Source organism: Mastomys coucha, unplaced genomic scaffold, assembly GCF_008632895.1.
Source record: "Mastomys coucha isolate ucsf_1 unplaced genomic scaffold, UCSF_Mcou_1 pScaffold22, whole genome shotgun sequence".
Taxonomy (NCBI): domain Eukaryota; kingdom Metazoa; phylum Chordata; class Mammalia; order Rodentia; family Muridae; genus Mastomys; species Mastomys coucha.
In genome coordinates this window covers 147,173,498-147,188,225 of record NW_022196905.1, presented here as the reverse complement: position 1 = coordinate 147,188,225, position 14,728 = coordinate 147,173,498, and the positions used below count along the sequence as shown (strand labels likewise).

The window sequence follows — 14,728 nt, the reverse complement described above, 5'->3', positions numbered from 1 at the left end:
GTTTTTGAGACAGGTATATTGCCCAGGCTGTCCTAGAACTCACTCTGTAGACCAGGCTGACCTTGAACTCAGAAATTCACCTGCTTCTGCCTCCCAAGTACCCAAGTGCAGCCTCCTGTTTTCTTTTGCCAGCAACAAGGCACTTTTACACATCCACTTAGCTGTGATTGCTAGAAAAGGCATCCTGTATCCTGCATCCAATTATATTCTCCCTCTCTGGCTTCTGTCTGAGTTTCTCACTAAGGATGGATGTTTAAATATGGGCATAGAGTCACTTCATCATACCTTGGGTCTGATTGTGTTTCAGTCACTATTCTTCAACCACACTTCTGTAAGTGTGTCAATGACTGAGTCCTCAAGTATGCATGCTGGCCAGAGCCTCTCAGCTTCTTCCTGATCCTGTCCTGCAGCCATTCTAGGAGTGGGGCAGTTCCCCATGATTCCTTTTCCCCTCTGCTATAGGTGTGCATCACCTATAGTTTTGTGAGTGTGTGAATGTTTTTGAATGTGGGTTTGTGGCCTTGCTTTGGTATCTTACTTTTGACAGACTATCTTTTAGAGCAGTTTTAGCTTCACAGGAAAATTAAAAGGGGTGGAGATGTGGTCAATTGCTAGAGTACTTTCCTAGCATATATAAAGCCTTAGATTCTATAACCAACACAACATACACTAGATATAGTGGTACACAATTTTCATTTCAGCATTCTGAAAGTAGAGGCAGAAAAAAAAAGGAATTCATGGTCATCCTTAGATACTTAGCAAGTTAAAGGCCAATCTAGGCTACATAAGATCCTGTAAATAATACATAGATTAGACTAGGCATCATGGTTCATGTTTTTAATCGTAGCACTCAGGAGGTAGAGGGAGGTGGAGCTCTAAGTTAAAGCAACCCTGTCTCCTTTATGTAGAGAGTTTCAGTGTAGCTGTAGCCAATGCTTCATAATGAGATCCTATCTCAACATGTCCCCAAAGAACAAACAAAATTAACTAATAAAAATTTAACAGCCGGGCGGTGGTGGCACACACCTTTAATCCCAGCACTTGGGAGGCAGAGGCAGGTGGATTTCTGAGTTCGAGGCCAGCCTGGTCTACAGAGTGAGTTCCAGGACAGCCAAGGCTACACAGAGAAACCCTGTCTCGAAAAAAACAAACAAACAAACAAAAATTTAAAAAAATTTAACAAAGAGTGCAGAGTCTCCCTGGCCACCTTCTCCCCTTTCCTGCTCACAGGTCCCTGTTAGTCATAGTGGATGACATTGTTACAACTGAACCAGAGTGGATACACTGTTAAAGTCTGAAATCTGGTTACATTCAGGTTCATTTCTGTGTTATACATTCTGTGAGGTTCCAACATGTAGATAAGGATTTGTCCCTATTATTGTAAAGAGAATATAGAACAGTTTCACTAACTAGGCATGGTGGTGCACATCTGTAATCTCTAGCACTTGGAAAGTGGGACAAGAACATCAAAAAGTTCAGCTACACAGCAAGTTCAAGACCAGCTCCCAGACCCTATCTCAAAACAAACTCTTCCACGTAAATAGTATGAACAGGGGCTGGTGAGATGAATGTGTAGGTAAAAGTGCTTGTTATACAAGCCTCAGGACTTAAGTTCAAGTTTTGAACTTAAGCCCACTTCTCAAGTTTTTTTTTTTTTTTTCTGATCTTTACATACAAGCCATGGCACTGTATATAATCATCATTAGCAGTCACTGTCCTAAGTTTTCCTCTGGGCTCTGCTTGTTCATCCATCCTTCTTTTAGACCCTTTGACAACCATCAGTATTTTTACTGTCTTTGAGTTTTGCAATTTTCAGAATCTCACATAGTTTGTGGCTTTTTCATATAGCCATATTATCAGTTGGTTAGTTGTATGTGCACAGTATTACCTTCAACCAGGGTATACACTCATAGCCAAGGAAATACAGAAGAAACTAGAGGGACAGTGCTCACTAGCTCCCCCAGGCTAATGCTTAGCCAGCCTTATTATAAACCCCAGTGCTCCCCTCCTTGCCCAGGCAATGGCTCTATCCACTGTGAGCTGGGGACCATCCTACATTAATTATTAATCAAGATATTCCCCCAACAGGCCAGTCTGATCTGGACAATCTGAGACTCCTTTTTCTAGTGATTCAAGTTAACAATTACAAGCAACTCCAACTAGAAGCACCTGACAGTGTAAATACTATGTAAGTGGTTGCTACACTGTAATTTTAGGGAATAGTAAAACAGGGCTAGAGAGATGGCTCAGTGGTTAAGGGCACATATTGCTCTTTTGAGGACCTGAGTTCAGTTCCCAGTACCCACATCGGGTAGCTTTACAACTGCTTGGAACCCCAGTTCCAGGGTATTCTGACACTTTTGAGCTCTGTAGCCAATGCATTCATGTGCACATACCTCCCCTTCTGTACACGAGTAAGATAATAAAAGTAAATCTTGAAGGAAAAAAAAAAGAAAAACAATCTTCCGTGTGTTCAATTTTGGGTTTTGTTTTTGAGATAAGGTCTTGCTATGTAGCCTGGAATCTGTGATGTAGACCAAGCTGACCTCAAACTCACTGAGATCTAAACCAGGTTTAATCTCAAAAATCTCTATGTATCAGCCTCTTTTTTGGTCATTGTTGTTGTTGCTTAAGCTTATTTTTTAAACATTATTATTTAGAGAAGAGCACATTTGTGCCACAGTCTATGTATGGAGGTCAGGGGAAAACTTTCAGGAATCTGTTTGCTCCTTCCACCATGTAGGTCCCAGGGATGGAACAAAGTTTTTTGAGTGCTGGGATTACAGTATGTGCCACTACACCTGGCTCGGTTTTTACTATACAGTTATATAAGGCCATTTTCATGCAGCACGTATATGATTGACTTCTAGCATATTCCTCTCCCAATACTCTTCCTTTTCTTGACCCTCCCACTAATCCCTTTTGTTTCCCCAGCTTTGACTGTACCCCCCTCTCTCTCTTTCACACACACACACATATACACACACACATTGTTTGATGTAGCTATAAAATCTCACACCCACAACTGAGCAAATGCACAAAGGGTTTGTCTAAGTCTAACTTAAATTTACTTAATATGATTTAGTATGGTTATTTCCAATTGTGTCTTTTCCAGAACAGCACATAACTTGATTTTCGCTCCCCTAGACATTTTTTTCTTTACATAACTTTGGCTGTCCTGGAACTCACTTTGTAAACCAGACTAGCCTTGAATTCAGATCCACCTAGCTCTGCCTCCCAAGTGCTGTAATTAAAAGTGTGAGCCACCATATCCAGCCATAACTTAATTCTTTTTTTTTTTAAGATTTATTTATCATTATAAATAAGTACACTGTAGCGGACTTCAGACACACCAGAAGAAGGCGTCAGATCTCATTACAGGTGATTGTGAGCCACCATGTGGTTGCTGGGATTTGAACTCAGGACCTTCGGAAGAGCAGTCAGTACTTTTACCCGCTGAGCGATTTCACCAGCCCATAACTTCCTTTTTTTTTTTTTTTTTTTTTTTTTTTTTTTTTTTTTTTTTTTTTTTTTTTTTTTTTTTTCCAGACAGGGTTTCTCTGTATAGCTCTGGCTATCCTGGAATTCACTCTGTAGACCAGGCTGGCCTCCGACTCAGAAATCCGCCTGCCTCTGCCTCCCAAGTGCTGGGATTAAAGGCGTGCGCCACCACTGCCCAGCTCATAACTTCATTCTTTATGGCTGAGAAAACCTCCATGCTCTTGTTAAACACCTACTTTGGTCCCATTTCTTATATATTGTGACTAGTGTGCCAATGAACATTGGTATGCAATTTTTTATTTTTGACTTGTGGTTGATAACATCAGCAGATATGAACCTGTGAACATATAAGGCTTATAGTGTCATTTATCTTGGGTGTTCCGCTAATTCTAATTCTGTTATAATAAAAGAGACATCTGTTCACTGTTAAACACCACTGTCAGCAGAGGGGAGGAAATTGGGTAATCAGATGTAACCAGATGTTACTGTTGCTACTGTGTGTGCCTTTCTTTCCAGCCTCTAAATGTGCATTTTTTTTTTCTTTTTCCTTTCTTTCTTTTTTTTTTTTTTTTTTTTTTTTTCAATTTTACATTCTTTCTAGACCAAATCTTATTCTTCTGGGAGCAGAAAAGGGTTTTTATCAGGCTTGCTAGATAACATCAAACAAGAATTAGCGAAAAACAAAGAGATGAAAGAAAGTATAAAAAAGTTCCGAGATGAGGCCAAGAAGCTAGAAGAGTCCGATGCCCTCCAGGAAGCCAGAAGAAAATATGTGAGTATCCCAGTCCCATCTTCATTCCCTGGGCCAGAGCCACTGGGAGAGGCAGCCAGGTCACAGCACTGATTCAAAGGGATCAGAACAGGGGCAGGTTGCCTGGGCTTCCTGGCCTGGCAGGGTTCTCGGTGGCACTGCAGTTAGCTATGCGGCTCCATCTCCAGCACTGTACATAGCATAGCATAGTCACCACAGTAATTACTTTTGGGGAGAGCTCCAACACATGCCAGAATGACATCTGCATCATGTGACCCATGACAGCTTAGAGCCATAATGCTGGTGTCATTTAGTGCTTGCTACTGTCCCTTCTTTCGTGTGTGTTTTATGTGCACATGTACACATTTATGTGAAGGCCAGTGGACAGTGTCAGGTGTCTGTCTTTCTTGATTGGTTGCTACCTCATTTTTTTTGACATAGGGTCTTTCCCTGAACCTCAAGTTCAGGGACCTCTGTTGAACTAGTGAGCATTAAGGATCACCTGTCCTGCTGCCTGGCATCACCTCACCCTTCTCCAACCCTAGACTAACAAGCACATACCTGCCTCAGCTTTTTTATTTCACATGAGTCCTGGAGATGGAAGGTTCTCATGCTTGCATAGCAGGCACTTTATGCACTGAGCCACCTCTCTGCCTGATTACTCCTTGAACAACCATCAAGTTCTAGCCACTGGGACTGGTCTTAGCATCTTTATACCATTCAAGGGCCCTGTAGGGAGGCACAGTAGTCCTGTCTACCAGTGAGCCGCTGAGCCTCAGAGTGCAGTGTTCTCAGCACGGGTTCTGTTGATACTCACCAGTTCCCCCAGGAAGGCCTTTTCCTTCTATGCATTCCCAAGCTATTTATTTGGAGGACACTCCTTGTGTGGCTTTAGCCTGATGAAAGATGGCCTTGTCCCATCAGTAGAGAATGAGTTATCTGGGAACAGAGCAAGCCAAGGACCCAAGATTGAACTATAGAAATAACGTGGCATTGATGAGTAGTGGTTGGCAGAGCCATCTCTTTCCATTCAGAGAAAGACCCAGAGCTTGGGGATTCCGTGTTCTAGAAGTTGCTACCAAGTGGACATGCATGGATGTGGTGGTTTGAATAGGTATTGCCCCCATAGACTCATGTATTTGAATGCTTAGCCCATAGGGAATGACAATATTAGGAGGTGTTGTTAGAGGAAGTATGTCACTATGGTGAGTGGGCTTTGAGGTCTCAGACGCTCCAGCTAGGCCTGTTGCGGCACTTATTTTCCTGCTGCCTGCAGATTCAGATGTAGACCTCTGCCTGCATGCCACCGTGTTTCCCACCGTGACAACAATGGGCTAAACCTCTGTAGTGGAAAGCCAGCCTAGTTAAATGTTTTACTTTATAAAAGTTGTCATGGTCATGGTGTCTCTTCATAGCAACAAAGCCCTATCTAAGACAATGGAATTGAAGCTTTTCACAGAGTTTAAGCAGCCAGTGCTCCTGGGAATCTTTGATAAGATACTCAAGTTCACTGTTATATCCAAATAAAAAGAGGAAATTCTTTGATCCTAGAAAACCATCGAATCAGAAACTGTTCGTACCAGCGAAGCAATAAAAAAGAAGCTTGGAGAATTGACAGGGACAGTGAAGGAGGTAAGGCCCGAGGCCAACCTGACAAGGGCTGAAAATAGAATGGGAGGGACTTTCCAACCCAATTCAGGGTACAGGTAGGTGTAGGCTCCTCCTAGAGGGATGTTACTCAGTGCTGAGTTGGACATCCTCTCACTTTTGCTAACTGTTTCACTCATGCCCATTCCAGGGAGAATCCTCAACTTTCGGGGTTCTTATTCTCAAGGCTGTGCTATAGGCCTGTGCGAGGTCTTCTACTCTGTCTCTGTCTCAGTAGAGTCTTGATGAAGTCAGTAAAAGTGACCTTGGCCGCAAGATCAAGGAGGGGGTAGAAGAGGCCGCCAGAACAGCCAAGCAGTCAGCAGAGACAGTGTCTAAGAGTGGGGAGAAGCTAGGCAAGACGGCAGCCTTCAAAGCCATCTCCCAGGTGAGTGAACCTGGCTCAGGCCAGGCAGGAACAGGGACCCCCTCAGTGGTGGCTCTCAGCAACCGCAGGCCTGTTCTCCCCTGCAGGGTGTAGAATCAGTGAAGAAGGAGATTGATGAGAGCATACTTGGACAGATGGGGCCCTACCGCCGGCCTGAGCGGCTCCGGAAAAGGACAGAGTTTGCTGGAGCAAAGTTCAAAGAAAGCAAAGTGTTCGAGGCTAATGAGTAGGTCCCAGACAGGCTCCTGAGTGGTCCTGGCCAACTGGTGTCTGTTTCTGGTTTCTGTCCCCTGGGAGGTGCCTGTGCAAGTCTGTTTCTCTCAGGGTTCCTGGCTCCCTCCAGAGAAGCTGGGGGTTGAGAGATGGGTGAAAGAAAAAGAGAAGGAAGAAAGCTGGAGTTGAAGCTGCTGGATGCGGAGCCATCATCTGTCATCTTCCCAGTGGTCATAGGAGGGTGCAGGGAGGGCCCTAGGGTGACCTCTGTGGGGCTGAAGTTCACACCAGCTGCCTGCCTTTTCCCCACAGGGAAGCATTAGGGGTTGTGCTACACAAGGACTCCAAGTGGTACCAGCAGTGGAAGGACTTCAAAGATAACAACGTTGTACTCAACCGTGAGTGTGGCCAGCCAGCTGGCTCTTGGGCAGGGCAGTGGCAACAGATCCTAGACAGAACCCCACTTTATAGAAGGAAAGATGGGATCAGACAGAGTTAAATCTCCTTAAATTTACCCACCCAGCTAACTGTAGATCTCGTCACTAAGACACTAGATGATTACCCCTCAGGGAATAGTTAAGATGTCAGGAGCCCTGGGATTAACAGAGGTAGTGTCAAGGCCATGGGGCAGACTCTGAGATTGCTCTTTACTTTTAGCCAGCCACAGGATTTCTCCCGGGGCTGAGCAGGAGAGCCACTGGCTACATACCCTTATCCCTTCTGTGAAGATTGCTAGAGGCCTATGTTTCCTTTGTAGTGGATGCAACAACCACCATGGGTGGCATCCCAGGTTTTGTACAGCCTCTCAGAGGCTGTAGCTGAGCCTCTGCATTTTTACAGGTAGGTGGATAGAGAATCCACTTTCTGAAATGAAGAGGCAGGTTCGGGCCTAGAACTGATCCATGTTGAGAGGAGGAGTCTTGCAGGGAGTTTTCAGAACTGGAGTCAGGGTATCTCAGCAGAAGGTCCTTTCCTCTAGCTCCTGTGTGTGTCCATAGGCTTCTTTGAGATGAAGATGAAGTATGACGAGAGTGACAATGTTTTCATCCGAACATCCCGGGCCTTAACCGACAAGGTCACTGGCTTGTTAGGTGAGTGTGGCTTCAGGCCATCCTTTCTTCCCTGTCTGCAGCCAGCTCTGGAAGCTTCACTAACCTGAGGGCTCCTCTCCCTGCAGGAGGTTTTTTCTCAAAGACAGAATTGTCAGATGTGCTAACGGAGATCCTGAGAGTGGACCCAACCTTCGACAAGGACCGCTTTCTTCATCAGTGTGAGACTGACATTATCCCCAACATCCTAGAGGTGCGAGCCATGCCACAAGCCGTGGTGGGGCCCTGACCTGCTGGACCTCCTCCCCATTCTGGATGGTACCCTAGGAATGACTGGAGATTACCTAAGAACTAAGTTACTGAGGCTGTTTTCTGAGCAGATACTTTACCTCTGGTACAGCTTTAGTCAGGTCGCAGCCTGAGAGCAATGTCTCTTAACCTTTCCTGGCTATGGAGGCCTGTGTCCTACCATGACAGTTAGGGTTCTCAGAAGGGAACACTAGCACTCTTCTATGCTCTGTGCTGGCTCCAGTGAGAGCTGTGGGGATTTCTTGCCTTCTCCATGGGATATAATAATTCCAGGTTGGGTTTCTTTCTGTTTTGTGGTCAGACAGTCATGGCTCTTGTCCCTGAAGCTCTGTGTATTGTGCCTCCTGGTAAGGTGTTCCTGAAGCCATTTCCAGAGATTGCTGGGAACAGCCCAGGAGCCCCAGCTTTTTAGGCATTGGGAAGAAGCAGGCAACTAGTCCATTCTCCTTCAGACCCAGGGCACCCTGACCATAGAAGAGCCAAGAAGGTCTGGAGCCACTGTCTCTGGCAGTCCTGGCATTTGTGCCCAACTATTCTTGCCTCTTTGGCTTGTAAGCCAAGAGAAGGAATCTTGTTCAAGTCACAGAGCAGCACACCTGTATTGGCTGGTTGTCCATCTCTACCTTTTTGAAGCACTCAGAATATGGCAAGATCTGGGGCAGTCCTACTGAGGTCAGGCCAGGCCTTCACTACACCCTTCACAATCCATGAGAAAGCCCACCAGCCCCCAGGCCCTCCTCCATTTTGCCAACCTCCAATTACCTCCATGTGGTTTATCTTCTCTCTTTCCAATTTCCCAGCTCCTTCTCACTTTTTGGGCAGGACTGAGAGGAGGTGGGAAGGGAGCTGTCACCAAGAACAGCGGGTGTTACCCAAGCAGCCTCTTTATGGCTGCACCACAGCTGCTTCTTGCTTACTCTCTAAGCATCTCCCTCACCCTCCTCAGCACAACTACCTAGGTTTGTGTGGCGGTGTCCTCTACTTCACTCTGTAGCCTGCCTGATTTCTAACTGCGAAGCCTGGTCCTCGGGGAAGTATACCTGGAAGGCAGCTCCTCCACTGTGAGGGCTCCCCTGTGCCCATGCCTTTCCTTGTCTTGCACTCAAGACCAGAGCTGCGTGAACATAAGTAAATGGACTGGTCTACTCCCACTCAGGATACCCACAGCTGCCTGTCACTAACCTAGTCTCCGTCTCTTCCCCAGACCCAGGCTGATGGGCAGGACCCCAGGCTCTCCAGGGAAAGCTATTGCATTCTGCTGCAAAGGCTCACTCAGCTTCTTGTGCTTATTTTTTCCTTCTATTTAGGCTATGATTTCTGGGGAGCTTGACATTCTCAAAGACTGGTGCTATGAAGCTGTGAGTACCATTTTTCTCTTCAGCCAAAGAGCAAAGCAAAGCAAAACCAAAAAACTGTCATAAGGACTAGGGTGTGTCTCAGGGACAGGCATTTTTCTAGCATGTATGGTGTCTTGGGTTACATCCCCAGCAATATAAAGGTAAATAAATAGATGATAGATAGGTAGATAGATAGATAGATAGATAGGTAGATAGATAATCTGCTTAGGTGGCTCTGGCTCCCCATGTCCAATGAAAGAGGGGTCTTCATATCTGATATAGTTGGTTCCCACAGAGCTCAACAGCCCACCCATCTGTCCTTTCCTCTGCGTGTGATGCACAGGTGCCGACAGATCAGGCTTAATAAGTGCATGAAGGCAGGGTTCTACTATTGAACTATATCTTCAGCTCTGTAAACTAATGGAGCAGGGGGGAAGTGGCATGTGGCATTTGTATCTGTGTATGGTGTATGAGTGTATGCATATTTTCATGTGTATGCAGGCATGTGTATCTGGAGGCTTGAAGATTGATGAAGGTTGATGGTAGTTACTCTCCAACTTAAATGGAGGCAGGGATTTTTGCTGAACCCATAGCTTGCTGTTTCAGCTGTCCTAGCTAGCCAGCTTGCCCATGAGCTCCCTGTTTGTACCTGCTGGGCACTGGATTTACAGACGAAGCTTCCACACCTATCCATCTTTTGTGTGAGTTCTTGAGACCCAGACTCTAGTCAGTTCTCATGCCTGCACAGAAAGTACTTTACCAGCTGAGCTGTCGCCTCAGCACCCAGAAACTTACTTTAGTTAAAGAGAATTGCAGAAATGATTCTTGACACACATATAAAATTTCCAGATCCTCAGGAAGGTATACCTGGAAGGCAGCTCCTCCACTGTGAGGGCTCCCCTGCTCCCCATGCCTTTCCTTGTCTTGCACTCAAGACCAGAGCTGTGTGAACCACACCAGCTTTGTCTTTGTTCTGCCCAGTTTAAGTGGCAATGATCAGGACCCCATGAAAGATGCCCTGAGATGTGTAGGTTGGGGGCTTCACATTCAGGAAGGTGATAAAAGAGCTCACTTGAGTGTATGAAGTTCCCCCTGACACTTCTGAGCCCCATACATGGTAGTGACAGGTGCCTCATGGTGAATACATATGAATACTGAAGTATTCATAATGTCCAAGCAGGGTCCCCCCCCCCAATAAGGTAATGTAACAAAGATTAAAACAGAAATGTGGGTAGACTTCCTGGCTGAAGAAGGACATTGTGTCCTAAGGAGGCCCTAGCTACTTCCCAGAGTCAGGGCTCAAAGATCCCAGGGTCACAGTCAGAGCAGGCTGTGGGAAAGCCAGTATCTTCACTGGGAGCACATGCTGTCTGCTCTTTCCTGGCAACCTCCCTGTCTCCATGGAACTCCTGCTCTCGTCTGGTCTGCTCAGGCCACCTTACCTCACCCTCCTGGCTCCTGGCTCTGTCTCTCCAAGCAGGGTTGTGGGGTTTTTGTTTTGTTTTTCTTCCAGCTTCTTTGTGTGAAGCAATCTGGAGCCTTTTTTTGACTCATCCTATTCTCTACCGAGCTCACAAACAACTTGGGGAAAGCAGAGGAGAAGATCTGTCAGGTTCTCTTTTTAAATACTCCCCTGCACTGGTGACTAAGCCAGTGGGCATTTAGTAGAGTTCTCTTCCTCTTCCTCCTTTCTCCCTTCTTCCTTCTTCTCCTTCTTTGGGACCAAGAAGTCGAGGCTGATATTCTATGTCCAAGAATGGTCTGATGCCCCCTAGAACACAGCTAAAATTCTAGTTGGCTTCCAGTGAGGTGTTTTTAAAATGTTATCTTGAAGAAATGCATGGGTGTGGGGCACGGTACTATTTTTAGAGTGCTTACCTCACAGGCCAGAAGCTATGAGTTTGATACCCAGTACTGCATATGCCATGTGTGGAGACAACTGTTTACCATCCTAGCACTGGGAAAGTAGAAGCAGCAGAGTCATCGTTTTCATTTTTTTAAAAGATTTATTTATTATGTATATAGCATTCTGCCTGCATGTATGCATGCCGGCCAGAAGAGAGCACCAGATCTTATAGATGGTTATGAGTCATCATGTGGTTGCTGGGAATTGAACTCTGGATCTCCAGCCCCAGACTCATCTTTTGCTACATAGAATTCACGTCAAGCTTGAGCTACATGAACCCTTATCTCTATAGCAATAAACAACAGAAACCTACCAGGTAGGGTTGGTACTGCTTTGTGTGTGTATGATGTGTTTGTATGTTTGTGCCACAATGCTGTGTGGAGGCCAGAGGACAATCTCAAGTGTTGATCCTCATCCCTTGTCTTATGTGGGACAGGGTATCTTGTTCACCATTGTGTGTACACCAGGCTAGCTGGCCAAGAGTTTCCAGAGATTCTCCTGTCCCCACTTTCCATCTCACTTTAGGAATGCTGAGATTACATACACCCAACTTAACATGAGTTCTGGAGATTTGAACTCAGGTCATCATATTTGTGCTTAAAGTGCTTAATCACTGAGCCATCTCCCATCCTAGCACTACTGCTTATTTGTGCTACTCCCACTTCTCTTCATTATATCTGTTATGTCCATAAAAAAAAATCCAGAAATGCCTTCAAACCACTTGGAGTCTTAGTTGACTCCAAGTTCAAACTGTTCTCCATGTGGCTACATGTCCTCAGGCCCTTGGGGCAGTGAAGGGTGGCACGTCGGGTGTTCTGTGAGAGAGCCCACTCAAGCTGTGAGTTCTAGGGCAGCCCACAGGTTTGGGACAAATCCTAGAAAAGGTATCTGATTCCAGGCCAAGATTCCAAGGGAGGTGAATCTGGGAACAGTAGAGATCAGCCAAGAGAAGAGTCCCCCAGCTTACCCTGCGAGTGTACTTTGGATGATGCTGTGAATTACCCACTACACTGATTAATACTGATCCTACTTGGAAGTATAGCTCTTTCCATAATGAGAAGTGTGCAGGTCTGGGCATCGAAGAGTGGCATCCTTTTGGGCTTGGACTTCTGTGCTTGGCTTCTGCCAATCTGGGTGCTAGAGCATATAAATGTGGCTATACCTCTGGGTGTAACCCAACACCTGTCAGTGGCTGACTACATGGGCATATTGCCTCTCATTGCAGACCTACAGCCAGCTGGCCCACCCTATCCAGCAGGCCAAGGCTCTGGGCTTCCAGTTCCACTCCCGAATCCTGGACATCAGCAATGTGGACGTAAGTCATCCCCAAGGAAGCAGTCAGTCAGAGTGAAGCAGCAGCTGATACAGGCTGTTACATGAAGCCAAGCCTGCTGATTCCCACTACTCAAGGCAGGAAGATTTTGAGTTTAAGGTCTGCTTAGGCTGCAGAGTGAGTTCCCCGCTAATCTAAGTAATTTTGTGACACAGTTTCAAAAGAAAAAGTAAGAAGAGGCCTGGGGATATATGTCAGTGGTAAGAGCCCTTGCTTAGCATTTGTAAGGCACCAGAGTTGAATCCCTAATATGGTAACAAACAAAAATGTGTTGACCTGCCTCACAAAGCTTTCCATATTTCTGTGGTTGAAGTGTAAGTGATTTCTAGCCAAATGATGTTGGTTTTGAGGGGAGGGCTGGTCTGTATTTGTGTGCACATATTAACACACATGCTACTCATACAAAAAATGAAAAATAAAAAGAACAAAGTTCTATGCAGTGAGCCAGGCATGGAGAGACACACCTAGAATTCAAGTACTCTAGAAGTTGAGGCAGGAGGATCCCAAAAGTTGAAGGGCAATCTGGTCTAAATTACTTTATTGTAAAATAGACTTTGTTAGTGGGTGTGGTAGTTCATGCCTATAATCCCAGCATTTGAAGGCTGAGGCAGTGGAATTCAGGCCATTCATAACTACATTGTGAGTTCAAGCCCAGCCTATGGTACCCGAGACCCTGTATCAAAATAAAAATAGGCTTTGCATTAGAAAGTTTGCTTATGTGTACTTGCTAGGATGCTTATTTCATTTGGAATTTGGTGATTTTTTTTTTTTTGGTTTTTTTTTTTTTTTGGTTTTTTGAGACAGTTTCTCTGTGTAGCCGTGGCTGTCCTGGAACTCACTCTGTAGACCAGGCTGGCCTTGAACTCAGAAATCTGCCTGCCTCTGCCTCCCAAGTGCTGGGATCAAAGGCGTAGGCATGCGCTACCACCGCCCGGCGTGAATTTTTAATGATACTCTCAAGTGTGTTTATCAGGACGCAGCTCATCCTGCATCCAGGAGCGTCTGTGTTATTGGGCAGGTGGTGAGCATTACCAGGACCTCCAGTGCCCTTAAGTTCCATTGGCAGTGGTGCTCCTGCCTCTGCAGCATGGGCCCCTAACGGGGAGTTCAACTTCAGTCACCAGAACTTCTTACCTTGTGGGAGCTGCAGGCAGAATTGAGACAACTTCCTGCCTCCCTTCACCCCTTGGTTTTATGAACCTGCATGGACCCAGTCTGGGAGCAGAGAAATCCCACAGTTGAAGGCCTGGAGCTGTTCATGAGAAGGAGCTCATTGGAAAAAAAAAAAAAATCACTCCTCCAGAGTAGGGGAGGGTGGTGCCATACCTTTAGCAGCACAGTGTCAGACGCTTTCCCTACAGAGTGCAGCTTTGGGGCTTTTCGTCTCCAAGATTGTGAGCATGGGGTGGAGGTGTGCAATTCTGAGGCCCATACTTCTTTGTTTCCTGCAGCTGGCCATGGGCAAGATGATGGAGCAGGGCCCAGTGCTAATCGTTACCTTTCAGGCCCAGGTGGTGATGGTGATCAAGAACTCCAAAGGCGAGGTGTATGATGGTAACCCGGTGAGTGGGAATGAAGGGAATGGAGGTTTGGGACAGCTTTTCACATACAGGGCCCTATGCATGCCTCCCCAGCTCAGAGCCAGGCGGCTTCTGGAGGTGGAGAGAACCACCACAACTAGGAGTTGAGACCTTTTTGAAGTCAGAGCACCATTTCATCTGAGCAGTGACCAGAGCCAGCAGCCCTGGACACCCCTTCCTGTGGCCCCTCCTAGAGCCTTCCCTGTGTCCCTCAGTAGCCCTTCTGTACACCCACCAAGCCTGACCCCTCAACCTGCCCGTTCTCCACAGGACAAGGTGCAGCGAATGCTGTATGTGTGGGCACTCTGCAGAGACCAGGAGGAGCTCAACCCTTATGCTGCCTGGCGCCTTCTGGACATCTCAGCCTCCAGCACAGAGCAGATCCTCTGAGGGCAGCAATGGGGTCTAGGCAGCTCCGGGCTAGTAGACCATCATGGGACAGACACACACAGATACTTTGGCACATCTGATACAGCTATGAATTGACTTCTGCCTCAAGTTCTTCAGGACAGCTGTGAAACCAACTGGACCAGGAAAGAGCTTGGGGTGCCTAGCAAGAGGGGGAATGTTCCCCAGTGTGTCACAGGGGGTGGATGGGTGGGGGGTGTGATGGCAGTGTCAAAGACCCCAGCCCAGGGACTCCAGTCGGGTGTGCTGCCTGGCCTGCTGTTCTAAGTAGTCCACTGGCATTGCCTGCCAAGCCACTTTAGGTCT

At 46.4% G+C, this 14,728-nt stretch overlaps 1 protein-coding gene across 3 annotated transcripts in view; it reads left to right on the top strand.

Moving 5' to 3' along the window:
- Timm44 (translocase of inner mitochondrial membrane 44) overlaps positions 1 to 14,722 on the top strand; it is a 16,968-nt gene extending 2,246 nt beyond the window's left edge. The window contains exons 3-13 of one of the 3 annotated variants that reach the window (XM_031338941.1): positions 4,103 to 4,273; positions 5,804 to 5,884; positions 6,138 to 6,287; positions 6,374 to 6,513; positions 6,813 to 6,898; positions 7,499 to 7,591; positions 7,678 to 7,802; positions 9,166 to 9,216; positions 12,327 to 12,416; positions 13,886 to 13,996; positions 14,285 to 14,722. In XM_031338941.1, the coding sequence (XP_031194801.1) occupies positions 4,103 to 4,273; positions 5,804 to 5,884; positions 6,138 to 6,287; positions 6,374 to 6,513; positions 6,813 to 6,898; positions 7,499 to 7,591; positions 7,678 to 7,802; positions 9,166 to 9,216; positions 12,327 to 12,416; positions 13,886 to 13,996; positions 14,285 to 14,404 (1,218 nt within the window). In that variant the 3' untranslated portion in view covers positions 14,405 to 14,722. The remainder of the gene's footprint in view (positions 1 to 4,102; positions 4,274 to 5,803; positions 5,885 to 6,137; positions 6,288 to 6,373; positions 6,514 to 6,812; positions 6,899 to 7,498; positions 7,592 to 7,677; positions 7,803 to 9,165; positions 9,217 to 12,326; positions 12,417 to 13,885; positions 13,997 to 14,284) is intronic. The other 2 variants (XM_031338943.1, XM_031338942.1) reach the window with 2 other exon arrangements.
- Positions 14,723 to 14,728: the final 6 nt, after the last annotated feature.